At 40.4% G+C, this 13397-nt stretch overlaps 1 protein-coding gene across 3 annotated transcripts in view; it reads right to left on the reverse strand.

Annotated features, from left to right (window-relative positions):
- LOC119219137 (ras/Rap GTPase-activating protein SynGAP-like) overlaps nucleotides 1–13397 on the reverse strand; it is a 31116-nt gene that overhangs the window by 15624 nt on the left and 2095 nt on the right. Inside the window, exons 2-9 of one of the 3 annotated variants that reach the window (XM_062558498.1) lie at nucleotides 11171–11271; nucleotides 5068–5156; nucleotides 4736–4857; nucleotides 1705–1858; nucleotides 1338–1436; nucleotides 966–1226; nucleotides 530–865; nucleotides 266–410 (exon numbers count right to left, since the gene is read on the reverse strand). In XM_062558498.1, the coding sequence (XP_062414482.1) occupies nucleotides 266–410; nucleotides 530–865; nucleotides 966–1226; nucleotides 1338–1436; nucleotides 1705–1858; nucleotides 4736–4857; nucleotides 5068–5156; nucleotides 11171–11267 (1303 nt within the window). In that variant the 5' untranslated portion in view covers nucleotides 11268–11271. The remainder of the gene's footprint in view (nucleotides 1–265; nucleotides 411–529; nucleotides 866–965; nucleotides 1227–1337; nucleotides 1437–1704; nucleotides 1859–4735; nucleotides 4858–5067; nucleotides 5157–11170; nucleotides 11272–13397) is intronic. The other 2 variants (XM_062558499.1, XM_062558500.1) reach the window with 2 other exon arrangements.

A 13397-nucleotide genomic window follows, 5' to 3' on the forward strand; every position in this document is an offset into this window, starting at 1 on the left:
AAATGTCTTACAATTACAATTTCTATTTGTTGATATGACAAAACTAGCATTTGCTGCAAACACAAAAAGGGTAGAAGAGTAAAAAAAACAAATTCGAAAAAAAGTCAAATTAATCACGAGTGTAGATAAAATGAGCTTAACTTTAAATAATATAACCAGAATGTTCTGCTAAAAGGAGCCTTGTGTGTAACACTGAGCTTAAAACACTCCTTTCAGCTGATTACATCCAGTTATATGCAGTTGGGTTGATTTACAGGAGCCTCACCTATAGCATCCTTGAGGTATCGGTGACCAATCAGTTTAAGGTACTCTTCCACAGCCTTTGTAGCCAGCGTGTTCTCGCGAAAGATCAAGTGCTCACGGTCCATGAACCGATCCACCTCACACATCGCCATGTCCGACAGGAACTCCTGAGAAAAAGTTAAATTTCAGTTAATTAGATCAAAAACCAACAGATCATACAGATAACAGGTTTATGTCAAAAATAAGGTGCGCATAGAACACGGTTACATTTGATCCCCTTGTGTACCTTTGTCTTTCCTGTGCTTTGCAAGATGTGCACCAGAGCGAACGCCACCTCCTCCTTGCTTTTCACGCTCAGCAGCGGCTCCAGGACTGCACACAGTGTTCTATAGTTGTTGGTAATGTACTCGGCAAACTCCTTGTACAGCTCCATAGGAAGGATGTTCATTGTCTGGTAACGGGACTTGATCCGCAGTGAGGCGTTGATCACTTTGGTACTTCCAACACCACCGCTTTTGGCCAAGACGCTGGACTGTATCACCGGGTACCACTGCTCTACAAACTGCCGACCCGTGATGCTTGAGATGGGGATGCTGACAAGGCCAAGGTATGTGCTTTTCTCCTAGATGACCAAGAAAACGCCATTTATTCTGAATCTTTTGGAGCACAATGAACTGTGTTTTGGGGGTTTATTTTCTTTATGTCAATACAGAAGACATTACCTTTCGTCTTTTTTTGTCAGTTTCCTTGTAGAGGTGCAAACGAAGGCTACGAATGGTAGGCAAATTGTTAAATTCAAAATGCTCGCCCCAGAACACGGTGTCGGTCCGGGGTTTGCTGGTGGTGCGTGCGTACAGCATGTCATCCAGACACAGTTCACAATAATAGCGTTTCTTAGCCGGAAGGTCTCGAGCTTCAATGATCCACAACTTGAGCACATTGTCCACCCGTCTGCTGTTGTCCTGGGAGGGAAACGAGGAGTTCTGTTACTGCATTACAACAGTCCTTATTAACATATGGCCTTAGTATTGCAACTTGGATCTGGTCATTTAAAAAAAAAAAAATGTAAATTAAAAAAAATGTATTGCATCTACCTTGTTAGGTTTGACAGCTCGTTGTAGATTTTCAATCCACTTGTCTCTTTCCGAAGCAGAACGGCAGGCAAAACATTTTGTCCCTGAATTGGTGGTCACCTTCAGAGAGAAAAGTTCTCAATATTCATTATTATGAAATCGCTCATTATGGACTATAATTTCCACTTGATTATTCTGTTAATAAAAATGTGGTTTGGACTAGCTAATGTCAATTGTCCATAACTCTGCGATGATTAAATTGCAGTCAATAAAAATCACATTTTGTAGAGAAGTGGCTTAATAGTGGCTTAATAGACCTGATTTGACATTTCTTCCTGCAAGTAAGATACTAAGAACTTCCTATGAAGGAAATGGTTAGAAGTCACACCTCAAAGCAGTACTCTTGTCCTAAAATGCTTGAGTGGACAGGTTTGATTATCGCATCTTCATCCAAAACTAGGTCCAAAGCCTCCGCAGCACTGCTGGGAGAGAGTAGGGATTCATGGGAGTGGGATTCCTTGAAGCTCTGCATCAAGCGTGTCCTGGTGAGAGAAGAAATCAGAGTTGATAATGTATCATAATCATATTTTATTTAATAAGCTTTCAATTAACAATCCAGAAAAAATAAGGGGAACTTTATTACAAAAATGAGTCACTGAAGGGCATAGATCTTCCTTCCCACAATTTCAATGTGATTTTTTAGATCTGATCCTTTTAAAAAAAGCTAAGTCTACCAGGTTTTCTATTTCGGTTTGTTTTCTATTGACTCAACTCGAGTGACTCACACTGCATGTTAGAAAAATTGTCCCACGTCATGTCAGTGATTGATTCAAGGTTTTGTCTGGAAATTGTGAATTTTAAAAAGATAATTAATATGTACTGTATATTATAGACTACTGTGCAAATGGGGAAATATAAATATGACCTGTTCTTCGGGGCTAGGTCTTCAGAAATTCTGTAATGCAGTTATAAAAAAAAGGCACAGTGGATTGGACCTGATCGTTTTGGTAACCTTTAGAAGAGGAAAAAGAAAAGTGGTGGAAGCTAAAAGGTGGGTGAACGGTGTCTCTCAGGCCAAGCAGGGTTAGTGGGTCCAATTGATAGCATAAAAGGCCGGAAACCTTTTGCGACCCAGTTTGTTCAAAAACTAATCCTTTGACATTTTGTGAAATGAGCTTTGAAGGATAATAAACAGAAAATGTGGGGTTTATCTACACTCAAGAGCTGGAGCTAGTAAGTTAAAGCAATAGTTCAACAATTTAGAAAAGACCCTTATTGATTTTTGGAGTTGGACTAGAGGATCGATAACACTAATTTTCCCACTACAAAAACCAACCATTTGGCTTAGAATAAAGACCGGACACTATTTTAACAAAATGTGTCCACCAACACCTCTAAAGCTAATGTTAAGCATTTTTTTAAATCCACAAAATCATCTTTGAGTAAAAAAACTTCAGTCTGACCTTAGACCTTTTTCCCTGGACAGAGCCGGGCTCCCTGAGTACTGAGTAGTGCTCCAATGTGGAGTGTATCTGAACCGAGAAGCTGGAGCCAGTATGCTGCATTATTAACACTGGCTTTGAACACAGAGTGAAACGGCTTCAAAGAAACACCTGGTAATTATGCGGCAAATGAGCAGCACTAATTTGAGGGCAGATTTAATGCTGGTCAGAGGTGGAGTAAATCGTCTTGTTGGAGGAGCAGTGCCATTGCAGAATGCACTATATGAGAAGGAGGCTTTCTTAAACCAACTTTGGCAGCAGCGTTGGAGCAGCTGCGTTGTAAAGCTAGTGTGTGAAGTTGGACGCCGAGAGTATATTGCAAAGTCTATTCAACACTAGGAGTGGATTAACAGTGTGGGCAGAACTCCAACCAGGCTGTGAAGGCGGCTGTCTGAGGCAGTGGTTGATGGCCGAGGTTAGAGGGGGGAAAGGTCCTTTTATCCCGGACACCATTCAGATAACCCGAACACCTTTTTCAGTGCTGCCTTCCCAGAATACATTTCTAATAATGTGACTCTCATTTGAACTGGGCTTTTGAATTGGTACACACCCTGCATTTGACTAGAAATGGAAACACATTTGAACAGACTGAGTACGGACATCCGCACCTGCCATGTGCATGTCCATTGTATCTATCTATTGCGCGTCCCCTGTGGTGGGAGGGAATTGTGCCGTCAGCATTATATTTTGACATTTTGTCCCGCCCACTCTACATCTTTACATTTCCCATATATACGTGGAGACTCTATTGTTTGAGTTGCACATCATTTGTCACAGCACAGACACTGTGGGGATTTGACCTCAAGAAGGAGCTGTCATGAGAGCCTCCACAGTTAAAAGCCACTGCATCCTGATAATTGGAAAACAGAAATACAACCGATAAATGCAGGTTCTAACAATTTGAATGACCTAAAGATCTTTAGGAATAAAATAATTTATCCAACATTCGTGACAGTTTCTATGATTTTTTTCCCACTTTTATGCAATGAAGGTTTTAATGCCAGCTCGATCTTAGTAAGGTGTAAATGTTGCATCATAATTTCCATTTCTGTGTATATATACACTCAGCACTATAATCAGTTACACAAACTACAGTATACACTATAATTACATGCCACAATCAGCTTTTCCTTTAATAATAAACAACTGCAAAGCTTAGAGGTTAGTAATATTGCTGAAGCGCAAAAATAAATGTAGTCTTGAGCAGCTTAAGTGAGAGATTTCAATGCAGAAGCAATTCTAGTAGGTAGTCACACCTAACCCACTAAAATCACACTCATTACACAAAGCATCCAAGGAAGAACAGCTTTGATTTTTGATGGTTATGTAGCTTCCAAAGCGCAACGCTTCGCTTAATCCAAGTGGATAAATACATATATTTAAGTTACACGGTGTGTCGTCTTGGTGATGGTTGTGGGGCAGAATTGTGGCTCAGTGTTCAACTCCTCACAGTAAAAAATAGACATGGTAGAGGTTACAACACATCCAGCCACAGTATTCCTCTGTGTCATATACTTCTTTCTCTCCTCAGGATTCACGTGAGGCTCTACAGTATCAACGATCAAATAAAGGTGAAGACAGAAAAAGGTCTGTGCTTCTCTCTGCATGGCGTCAGAGTACGCTGCACGGCTTTGTGTGGGTTTTCGCTGGGTGCTCCAGCCTCCTCCCACAGTCCAAGAATATGATTCTGAGCTACACAGTATCCACGCTGCTATCATTTTTATGATGCTTTTTTTAATTATCACATCATTATTGCACGCTCGTGGTTGAACACAAAAGGTAAGCCACACATTAAGTCTACCGGTTATAGATAATGACCTCATCACTGTATTTCTTTGACTTTTTGGACCCATATAACACTCAATTAGTTAACAGTTGATTTCACCTTTAATGCCGGGAACAGCAAAGGTATCTTACCTCTCTTGGTCAGCACTTCGAAACCGGGGCAAAATCATTTGCCTGAAGCTGCTGGTCCGGTCCAGTTTGGGCTGACTTTTGGCCCTCTTGATGGAGCCCTTCAGCCTTCGATTGAGAAAACTCTGAAGTTTCAACAAGGTAAAATAGAAAAGGATATAGTGTAAAAACGCCGTTGGAATAAACTGCATAATGCAATAAAATATCCATAATTTAACAGCAGGATTAACTATAAAGGCACTTTATGAAAAGCATCTCTAAAGGAGACTCTGCCTTGAGCAGCCCATGCCAAATAATAATACTCAGGAGAGTGTGACCAACATTGCTGTACTCACCGGCTGTCTGAAGGGCTGCGGAGTGGCATTGGGAGGGGTCTCCATGCTTGACTGTCTTACAGAGGCAAAACTTGCCCTGCGGGATTGGTCTTTGAGAAAAGAAAAAAAAATAAGAACATGGATATGAAATATTTATAGTCAGTTAAACAAACGCATGAGATCCAGACACAAGTTCCTCAATGTCAACATGAATCTAAGTAATGTGAAATGTCTTGTATTTTTTCCTCAGTGTCTGAATCCAGGCAGAAGATAAAAATACACTATGTATTAGAGATGATTTTCAGATAATACATACAAAATTGGGGGTATAGAAGGAGTTTGATGAACTCAAAGCAAACTCTGTATGTGAGTCATACTGGTGAGTTTAAGTGGATCATGTTGCTGTGTAAAGAATCTGATTTTGCTCAGAGAGGGTTTTGTTCCATGCTCTTGTTGTCTAAAATAGGTAACAATTACACAGCAGGTTCCACAATTTCAAACGTGTTATGCTTACCTGCATATAACAGAAAAGGGGGAAGGAATAATGTCATTATAATAATAATGATGCAATCATTATAATTGTTATATTCTTTTCCCCAAAAAAAACAATAGTTATTGATGGTAGCACATGAATAAAAGCACTGACTCACATTGGTCCCAAACAGGAAGATAAGTAGAAGAAAAACTGACAAACACATAACATTCTCAAATAAAGCGATCATCACACCAAAAATGCAGAGGTGTGAGTGAAGCTGATTAGCAAGGACAGACAGCTACAGCCTCAAAAAAAAAAAAAAAATCACAAAGAACACTGGGACAGCTATGGGGGCTTTTAATCACCCCTCCAATGGACAACTTCCTGTACCCAAAACTGGAGAGAGTCAAAATCCGATGTGAGAAGAATATTGGACACTTATCTGGTGGGAAAAAGTAACAATGACTCATAAGAAACTTCTTTGTTTTCGTCCGACTTGTGTAAAATGGAACATGATTGATCTATAAAAGTATAAACAGCTGACCATCGGGAATACGATCTGATGACTTCTCTACATTGCAGTGTGCTGGCTAAGAAAGAAGAGGCCAATGCACAAAAGCATCCTCGGGACTTCTCTCCATATGAACAACAGGGATGCATACTGGGCTTTTTATTTATATTTCCTAGCCTACTTCTAAACCTCTGAATCACCACCCACATATTCAATGTGTTCAGCATTTCAAAAAGGTCTGGTTTTATAACCAGTGATGTCACATATTGCTGGTTTGCTACATGGATTCATTTGTTGAAACATAGTGACACGTGTGGATGAGCCGTACGCCACAGGACACCAGCAGTTACAGAAATAACTTTTGAATTGCCATATTTCTTTTAGTCTTTCAGTTAAGTTAAATTATCTTGTATACTTTGGTTTCAAGTTGCGTCATAGTTAAAGGATGTCTATACCTACCAATATAATACAATAATAATAATAATAATAATAAGATTATTGGAAAACATGGAAGAAATAACCTCAAAATTCCATCTGCAATTTCAAACTGAACACAGTTGGGTGGCATAAGTGTGATTGAGCATTTTTATTGCCTCTCGGCAGAAAACTAAAGCAAAAGTGCTGACAGAGCAAACACTGTTACATGTAGTGCTGCGGCTCTACGACGACGACGACGACAAGGCGGCTGTACGAGCCCAATGCAGAGCGGCGTGCGTGAGCTCGTCAGATGGGCACGCATTGACGTTCATGTTACTCTGCAATTAGTCTTCAGTAAATGATCCATTGGAGCAATATATATACTTTTTTTTAAATTCTGCACTTCCCAAGGGAGCGGTTTGCAACAGAGGAACAAGATACTCTTTCATCCGATGATTTCCTTGCTCCCAAAGCCTCTAAATAGGTGGCTCTCCAGGTTCTATTCTGAATCCAAGCTAATTGTTTGGTATCCATGGAAACAACTTCAAGGGCATCTACTTGAACAGGGGAAGATATTTGCACAAAACTGCACAATAAAGATGATACAAGATGTAACGTAGAATGCGGCATCACACTGCGTTTCTGGGAACAGTGAAGTGAGCGACCTGATCAGACCCCTTTGATTTCTAATAGCATTGCCAAAAAAAACAGTGCTTTGCTACATGTGGTGCTTTAAGTAAACAACATATTATAACACACGGATGTGTTGACATGGGCTATTCTGAATGTAAATTGCTGTCAGGACGGAGTGTGTGTGGGTGGCAACAGCCTCTAGCTATCTGTGATACAGAGGGAGGAAAAGACAGAAACAGGAAGGCTGGAAGTGGGTAATGGTGAAACATATTCAACCTTTAGTATACGTCGCTCTATTAATACACAGGTGAGGTGTTGTTCTACTTAATAAGTTGAAAAGAAATTACCCTTTTTGTAGGTTTGATTTCTTGCCATCTCTCGGCTAAGTGATCACTGCACAAGCAGCCCTACTCAAGAAAAACAATTGAGTGTATGTGCTCTCAATTACATGAATTCAGTCCAGGAATGCTGCTACCGTAACCATCCCTGGCATCACGTTCCCTTACATTAAAAACTGTCAGTGGACAACAAAAGTCCACTGACAACGGTTTGCCCGATTACTACCACCCCCCATGAAGTTGGAAACCTAGGGGAAGCACTGTAAATGCACTAAATGTCTTTCATCATAAGTTCACTCGGAACAAAATAATGTCAACCTCATAAAGGAGAAGTCCGAGGATCACAAAGGAATGCATTGCATTTTATCAAGTGATACCTGGGTCATTTGAAGGACAAGTGGTTGGTAAAGGACTAACCCACAGGGGAATACTACAGAGACAATTCCTACTGCATGCATATACTGAAGTAGATGGTAAGTTGTTAGTTACAGAGAAGGGACTTTTTTAACAGCAGCTGGATCGAAACACATAAAAAATGTATTTAAATGCCTAAAATCAACTCACTACACGAGTAAAATCCCTATATCTTTGGTTTGGTTGTTCATCATATGAATGCTTGGACAACATCCCAAAACACATTGTTCAAATTATCAGCATTAGCAACTTTCCTCAGGATATGAAATTGGCCTTGTTTTTGCTACCAAATGAGGTGCTGAGACAGGTGTTATGCATGTTTTACGTCATGTGTGAGGACTCCTATGAATCACGTCTCACCATTCACTGCGTTTAGGGGGGAAGCTCAGCCCTGGGAGAAAAGAGAGCAAGCCTCTGGCTGCAGTGTTGATGGTGGAGCAGTCCATTTTGTCCTGGTGGGACAGTGTTTCCAGTTACAGATAACACACATGCTCTCACACACTGGTCTGGAACATTTGACAACGAGGAGCCTCTGGTGACTCACAGGCGGGCCTGCTGGGGCAGATGTCATATGGAAGCTTCCCTAATTGCCATATTCCGACTAGTAAATACTGTTCATGTCAATAACAACATGGTAATTACGGCATTGAATTTGTTATTATTCTTCCTGTTCCAATATGTCCATGTGCCAAGGTATCCAAACTAAATCGTATTCTAATGCAGTTGTAATCTGCACATTAAAAAAAAGGTTACATGGTCAAAAAGTCAAATAAATGCCTGTTTGTTACATTTGGACACTTAATTGACAACCATACATCCCATCAGTTCAGCTTTTATGTTCAAAGTGTAAACTCCATGTATATAAAAAGGATCCAACTTAACAGTTGTTTACACTGGCTTCCCGTCCAACAAATAAATTACTTTAAAATCCTGCTGGATGGTTTAGGGCCAAAATACTTAAACCATCACGACCCCTCAGGTCGTGACAGACAGAAAGATGCAAGTCTGCAGAGACTCTCAGCTGCCACAAATTAAGACTTTTTGCTGCTGCCTTTATTTGAACCAGATTCAAGGATGATGCCTTTTCAAAACCTTTAATTCAGGGACCTAAATAATGGTTAAGATAGAACCTTGAAACCTAAAAAATGCCCAGTGAAGACTTAAAATGTTTTACTTCTGTTATTTGGAAAGATATAGACAACTGAAAGTGTAATATGATATTTCGAAAGTTTTTTTTGGGATGTGATTGATTGCATCCTTCGAAAATATATATCTGCAATATAGGTCCCAAATCTTTAAAAACTTGTCAGATATCTTCATGAAAAAGTAAACCCTCTCCACTAAAAAAATAAACGCAACAACAAAAAATGTGTGATCTACATATCTTGTGTTCAATGCCTAAGAAGTACAAAGCAAGTTGAAGTCCGCTGCTTGCTTGATTAGAACTTTTTATTCTTTGAATCATCAAAAACTTTAATAGATAACACAAGGAGAAGGTGAGAAAATACCTTTGTAGTAATTGAATCATTAGACCAACACGTAACTCTTAAGTGCATGTTAAAGAAAAAGATTTTAAAAAGCCAAATGGAAGTACAATTTATCAGCAAAGTAAATGCATCACAGACACTGCAAGTGTTTGCAGAAAGCAAAAGCCATGAATTAATAGCGAGCGGTCTAAAGAATCTGACTACATGACAGACAGCTGTGAAATGTTGCTGTATCAACCTTTGACAGGCCGGAGGCTTCGACCCAGGAGGTTTTGACTCGGTTCAAGTCCGAGCAGAGATTCACAAAACACAGGATGACATTGGAGATGCCGAGCACACAGAGACGTACACTACTGGCACCAAGAGCTGCTCAAAGCTTGCTTTATGCTGGCTGTAGTGAAGGCGGCGAGAGGCACACGCACAGAACATCATGCGCTCAATCTCGGCACTTAGTATGCAACCCACAATTGTTTTAACGAGATGGGATGACAAAGATATTGTTAAAGGCAAAGCTAAGCTGGCATTAAAATACCACAGCGAAAAAACTGTGATGCCGTCATTACAAGGGTTCGAGTTGTTGGGTTTGTGTTAAGAACAGTTGAGAATAAACTACACGTACAAGTGACACTCCGGACGGTGTTCAGAGCCACTCTGGAGCTCTGTTTAGAAACAGCACTGTAATCAAGAAAATGTTAAACGCACAGAAGAAGAAGAGCAGCAGGATTTCAAAGCAGAGGTGGGTGGAGGGGTAGAGGAAGCTGGGCTGTGTGGGCGTGAGGGAGCCACGGGAAAGAAACCTTATACCGGCAGAACGGGAAGAAAGACTCAACATCCTTCAATGTACCAAATGCAAATACCCATTAAGGGCAGAAAGGCAGAAGAACAACATACTCTGAAGAAAACCATATCAAGCTGCCCTCCATCACCAGTGTTTTCAGCATTCCCGTCTTTCTCCTGCCTGTCCCTCTGCCTGTGTGAGAGCCAGCCAAGGGGAGTGTGGCCTAGTTACCATAGGAACATGTTCGCAGCTTGTGCACAGCTCTCCATCAAGCTACCTTCATTTTTACTACTGCATTTAGAAGCATTTGTGCTGGGATTGTATATGGGCAGAGACCATTTAATCAGCAGAAAATTGTGAAAAGGAAAAAAGGAGATAAATTAGTCATTTGGAGTTCTTAACACCGCACTGAGTTACTTCTGTATTATCTCATCGCAATTAAAACAAGGTGATTTCCAACTACAAACTGAACGGCCCGTTTTTTCCTTAATGCCAACACTTCAAAACCTTCCTGCGTAGATCTTAATGTTTGAAATGAAACAACAGCTTTAAACGCTTTGCAAACAGCAAATTATTTCTCTTCCCGTCCCTGGAGGGAGCTGCGATGGCCGCTTTCATCTGGGAAGGTACAGAGAGCATAAAGAGGAGGAAGACTGCACTGTATCAAAGCCAGAGTAAAAGGCAAATGGCGCTATCAAACCAAGAGAATGTCAAAATAAATCTCTGGCACGGTGACAAAGCAGGGCTCAGAGGGTCAGTGATGCTCCGGTGGAGGATTGAGCAATAAAAAAAATCCTCAATATTTTAAGGATTTTTGGTAAAGCTTTATAGGGCTGAAAAGTAATAGCAGAGGGAAAAGAGCAGAGTGTCGCTGCTGAGGCCGGATTTTATGTTTGACCTTTCATTAAGTATTGGCAACAAGGGTGTCGGAAAAAAAAAAACAGCATGTTAAAGGCGGAACATGAAAAAACGTACAGAGAAAGATCTCTTTGGACCATGACAGACAGGGAAAGAGGCGGCAAAAGTTTGGTACATTTGACAGTAGAAAAAAAGACTTCTAAACGGACTCACTTGGGGTTAAAACTCCAGGCCCGCAGCAAACCTCCGCTTGACCAACCAACCCAAACTGACTGTGATGCGGCAGCCGCGTCTTTGAAGATGTGTCCATGCAGCTATATTGCATAGACAAGGTTTTTATTTTCCATCCACACAACGTCACTTTCAACAACATTGGCAAGAAAAATAACGTTATTGTGCAAGGAAATTCAAAATAAAAAAGGGAAAGTAATGTTAATGCAGAGAAATGATAAAAACAAAACTTGATCATTTTAGTTTAAATGTAAATGATATACTTGTGTTAATTACAAACAAAGTTCAACATATAATAGCTGCCCTTTATAGCAGTGTATTATAAATGTCATGATGCTGCTTAACCACAAGCTGTTTCTATGATTAATTGATAAGTACTCCTACCGACACAACAGTGTTCAATGTGCCCTGTTCTCCAATTGGAATTCAAATAAGAAACTACCAATATGTAGGTTTTTCAACAAGGGCATTTGAAAAATCTGAGGTGGCTAACTAGTAGGAAGACAGAGAGGCAAATAGAAGGAGAGGTTTGTTAGGCAGTTCTGCAAGAGAAAAAAAAATGATTGTGTCAATGACTGCGTTGAGTTAGAACGGAAGCTCAGGGTGGAGAAAAATTACTAGAAGGGTCAAGTATCTTTTTTTTTTCCTCTATTGGGTATCTCAATAAAAATGACAATGACAAAAGAAAACAATGAGAAGATTGCAGGACGGGAGCTTGCTGACAGGAGAACCCACTTTTGTTTAGAAAACATTCTGACAATCAAACTGACAAAGCCTTTCTGTCCTTGGCATTGAAGATGGCTGAAGAGCAGCGGAATGATGACAGAAACTTGGTGTTGGAGTAGATTCAGATCTTTGCTGGCTGTCAGGCTCCCGGCTGAGTCCCGATTCCCAAAAGTTCACGAGGAACAGAGAAAGATTGATAGATGTCCGTGACTCTCACCTGTGTATCTCAGCTAAACTAAGAAAATAATTCCATAAATAGATGGAAACCCTGCGAGGGGCAGTGAGTCAGAGTGAGCCAGACTTATCTTGTTCTATCAAGTGTTCTATCAAGCCTCAGACATTTCATTAACTGAAGCTGCCCCCCTATCTCTCCCTCCCTCTCAACATAATGTAATGTAAGAATAGTGCCTCCAAATCATACTTTTGGTACATTATAGAGTCCAAACACCAAATACCTGCAGCACAGGAAAACTGTCACAGCAGCGAAACTACCACAAGCGCTTTATCCGAAAAACGCTCACAAAACCCCCCGTGCAATGTCCAGTGAAAAGAGTCAAATGGAAGTCAGAGTCAACTCTTTTGAGGAAGGTAAAATAAACCTGCACAGTCCCATTTGATAATTTTAACATTGTCCCTACTTTAAGAGAACATGAAACATGCCTATGGCACTGGTAGCTGGTACCATGAGTAAATTCTGATTTGGAAAGCTACAATACATTTTTCTTTGATAGATATGTAGCCAGCGAGCCGCCATGTTGGAGTGACGTTGTTACATTCATGTTTGAAATCATCACTTAACATAAGTGACGAATACTTGGCAATTGACAGGGGGGGGGGAATCCAGAGGAGGACGAACATGTTGGGCTAACAATGTCCTTTATTATTGATTTGGTTAAATTGGTGGAAAGGAAAGTTATTTTCTGGCAGTGGTTTTGGTTTGCTAATTGAGCTGCTAACTAGCTAGCAGAAGATCCCAGCACAAGTTCCATGTCAGATGGGGAGACCCTGTTAAAACTATGCTTTGCGTCTAGGAGCCGTAGAATAATTTCAGCCATTGCTCGTCGCTTTATTCAACCGTCCCATACGAGGTTCATGTTGAACTCAGCCAAGCAAACCAATGTGGTGTCATAACAGGAAGACTGCAACATGGTGGCATTTCTAAAGTTACGGAGCTTCATTCATCTTTTATATCATATTGAAAATCCTTTTGCTATATCAGCTTCATTTGGTTGACTGCTTATCTAAATCGCATAAACTAATCTGCCAATCAATCGGGTCCTTAAACTGACTTCATATTGGAAAGAGGAATTTGCAAGGACCCGGATAGAAGGATAGATTACATGAATAAATTATAATTTTCTCAGTGTGGGGTGCAAAGTGTTAATTGTTGAATTTTGTGCAATGAGATTATAAGAAATGTGATATTCATAATAATGTACAGCAAATGCGGGCAGTGGCTCGGTATTGTGACAATTCCACTTTC

This window comes from Pungitius pungitius, chromosome 17, assembly GCF_949316345.1.
Source record: "Pungitius pungitius chromosome 17, fPunPun2.1, whole genome shotgun sequence".
NCBI lineage: Eukaryota > Metazoa > Chordata > Actinopteri > Perciformes > Gasterosteidae > Pungitius > Pungitius pungitius.